Below are 2,206 nucleotides of genomic sequence, written 5' to 3' on the forward strand. Positions count from 1 at the left end.
ATGGGCTAGAAGAGTGCAATGACCAAATTCCAGCAAATAAGGGAAGGTATCAAAGGCTAGTAGGTCGACTGATTTATTTGTCACATACTAGACCAGATATTGCATATGCTGTAAGCGTGGTTAGTAGGTTCATGCATAATCCGGGTAAACAACACATGGATGCAGTTGTGAGAATTCTGAGGTACTTGAAGTCAGCACCAGGAAAGGGCCTGTTATTTTTAAAACATGGTAATACAGATATTCTTGGTTATTCGGATTCTTCATGGGCTGAAAAAGGAGATAGAAAATCAACTTCAGGCTACCTTACATTTGTTGGAGGAAATCTTGTAACTTGGAAAAGTAAGAAACAGAAGGTGGTTTCGTTATCCAGTGCTGAGGCTGAGTATCGAGCAATGGTAAAAGGTATTTGTGAGTTGCTGTGGTTGAAAAGACTTATGGGGGAGCTAGGTTTCTCATCACAAAGTCCTATGCAATTATTTTGTGATAATCAGTCGGCGATTAAAATTGCTGAAAACCCTGTACAACATAATAGAACAAAGCATGTGGAAATTGATAGGAACTTCATATATGAGAAGCTGGAGAACAATGAAGTTGAGGTACCATATGTTAGTACGAAAGGGCAGCTTGCGGACATGTTAACCAAAGCCTTGTCCAATTCAGATTTTGCGGATTCTCTTGTCAAGCTGGGCATATATGATATATACGCGCCACCTTGAGGGGGAGTGTCAGAATCCCTGAAAATCCTCCCTAAATATCCTCTAGAATATATTGTATAATTATAATGATATTGTTGGTAATACTTACCATATATATATTTTAGGGTTGTATAGGATGTTGCTGTAATCTACACTATATATATACATTGTAAATAATACGCAATAAATATATGAGAATTATTCTTCTCTGTAATACAAGCACAGAAATACAGAACCGATTGTTCTCTAATCTGTCTTTATTTTTCTAGTTTCCCAGTATTAACGTGCTCGCAAATGGGCCAATTGCTAACATACAAACAATTCCTGCTAAATCGATCGTCCAAACACTTATTTCCCCGTTCACAGCTCAACCATAAACGCTCCGAAGCCAAATGAGGTTCCGGCAATACATACTCATCATGACTCGTCCCCTCAACACGAACGACTACGTGAGCAAGACCCGGGCAGCAGAATAAAAGTTTGAATACCGCAACCCAACCACCTGGTGGGGAACTAGAGACAGAGAGAAGATCGTGCACTAGAGTTGGATGTGTTTGGGTGCATTTGATTTTATAACAAAAATCATGCAGTATAGAATATGACTTTTTCGAAACACAAGCAAGACGACCCCAGTCTTTCACATCAAGACCAAAAACTATTTTGATAAGAAGATCGTTATTAAACTCATATAATTTGAAAACATCATCAGTAGCCATGCGTGAATCCTAATGCTTATGAAAACTCAACTGAGCAAGTTATGGTGAATGCAACCAACTGCTACATTTTATAGTCGACCTCCTGGAATTTACACACAATAAATATCTTCCTGGATAATATTATGTAGATACTATGAAGATTTTATTTTAAAAGGTAAACTACAAAGTAGAGATAACATATTTGAAATATTTTCTCATTATTTAATTTTTCTTTGTCATCTAAGATGCATAACTTAACAAATTTTATTATCAAAGATCTTATATATTCGGATTCATTTATCAGATATTTTATTATCTAGCTCACAAATAGATATTGAGATGCGTTATCCTTAAAAACACAAGTCATAACAAACTGTACTGTGTTTTACTCCCTTAGTCCCATTGACAAATATACGTTTGATTTGGGCATTTTAAGAAAAAGTGAAATATTGGGAGAAAAAGTAAGAAAAGTAGGTAAAGTAGTGGGATCAATAGATAATATATTTAATATTTAATATTTAATATTTAACATATACTTTGATATTTGGCAATCTAAGTTTTCAAGTTCCATTTAGGTTAGAAGCCGCCTCCCTCCTTTGTCCCCTCTCCTAGGGTTTGTCAATTTTCAAGTAAATCGAGGGGCTTCTACTGGTTTTCTCCAGTGGAAAGCCCCAATCCCTTCATTTTTTATTCTCGTTGATTTCTTTTCAATAAAATCCAATTTTTTTGGGTATTTGTGTGTCTATCCTCTTGGAGTGTGTATCTGTCTCTCCTTTTGGAGTGTTTGTTATGTTTTTGCTTAGTCATGCTTGGGTT

General features: G+C 35.9%; 1 protein-coding gene across 1 annotated transcript; it reads right to left on the reverse strand.

Moving 5' to 3' along the window:
- Window positions 1-952: 952 nt before the first annotated feature.
- On the reverse strand, window positions 953-1,411 carry LOC141691679 (phytochrome A-associated F-box protein-like). The gene has a single exon (XM_074496441.1). The coding sequence runs from the start codon at window positions 1,409-1,411 to the stop codon at window positions 953-955; it is 459 nt and encodes a 152-aa protein (XP_074352542.1).
- Window positions 1,412-2,206: the final 795 nt, after the last annotated feature.

Source organism: Apium graveolens, chromosome 10 (assembly GCF_009905375.1).
Source record: "Apium graveolens cultivar Ventura chromosome 10, ASM990537v1, whole genome shotgun sequence".
NCBI classification, from domain to species: Eukaryota; Viridiplantae; Streptophyta; class Magnoliopsida; order Apiales; family Apiaceae; genus Apium; species Apium graveolens.

Bases quoted from the DNA above. Each gene is read 5' to 3' on its own strand.
- LOC141691679 (XM_074496441.1), bottom strand. From the start codon at position 1,411: ATGGCTACTGATGATGTTTTCAAATTATATGAGTTTAATAACGATCTT.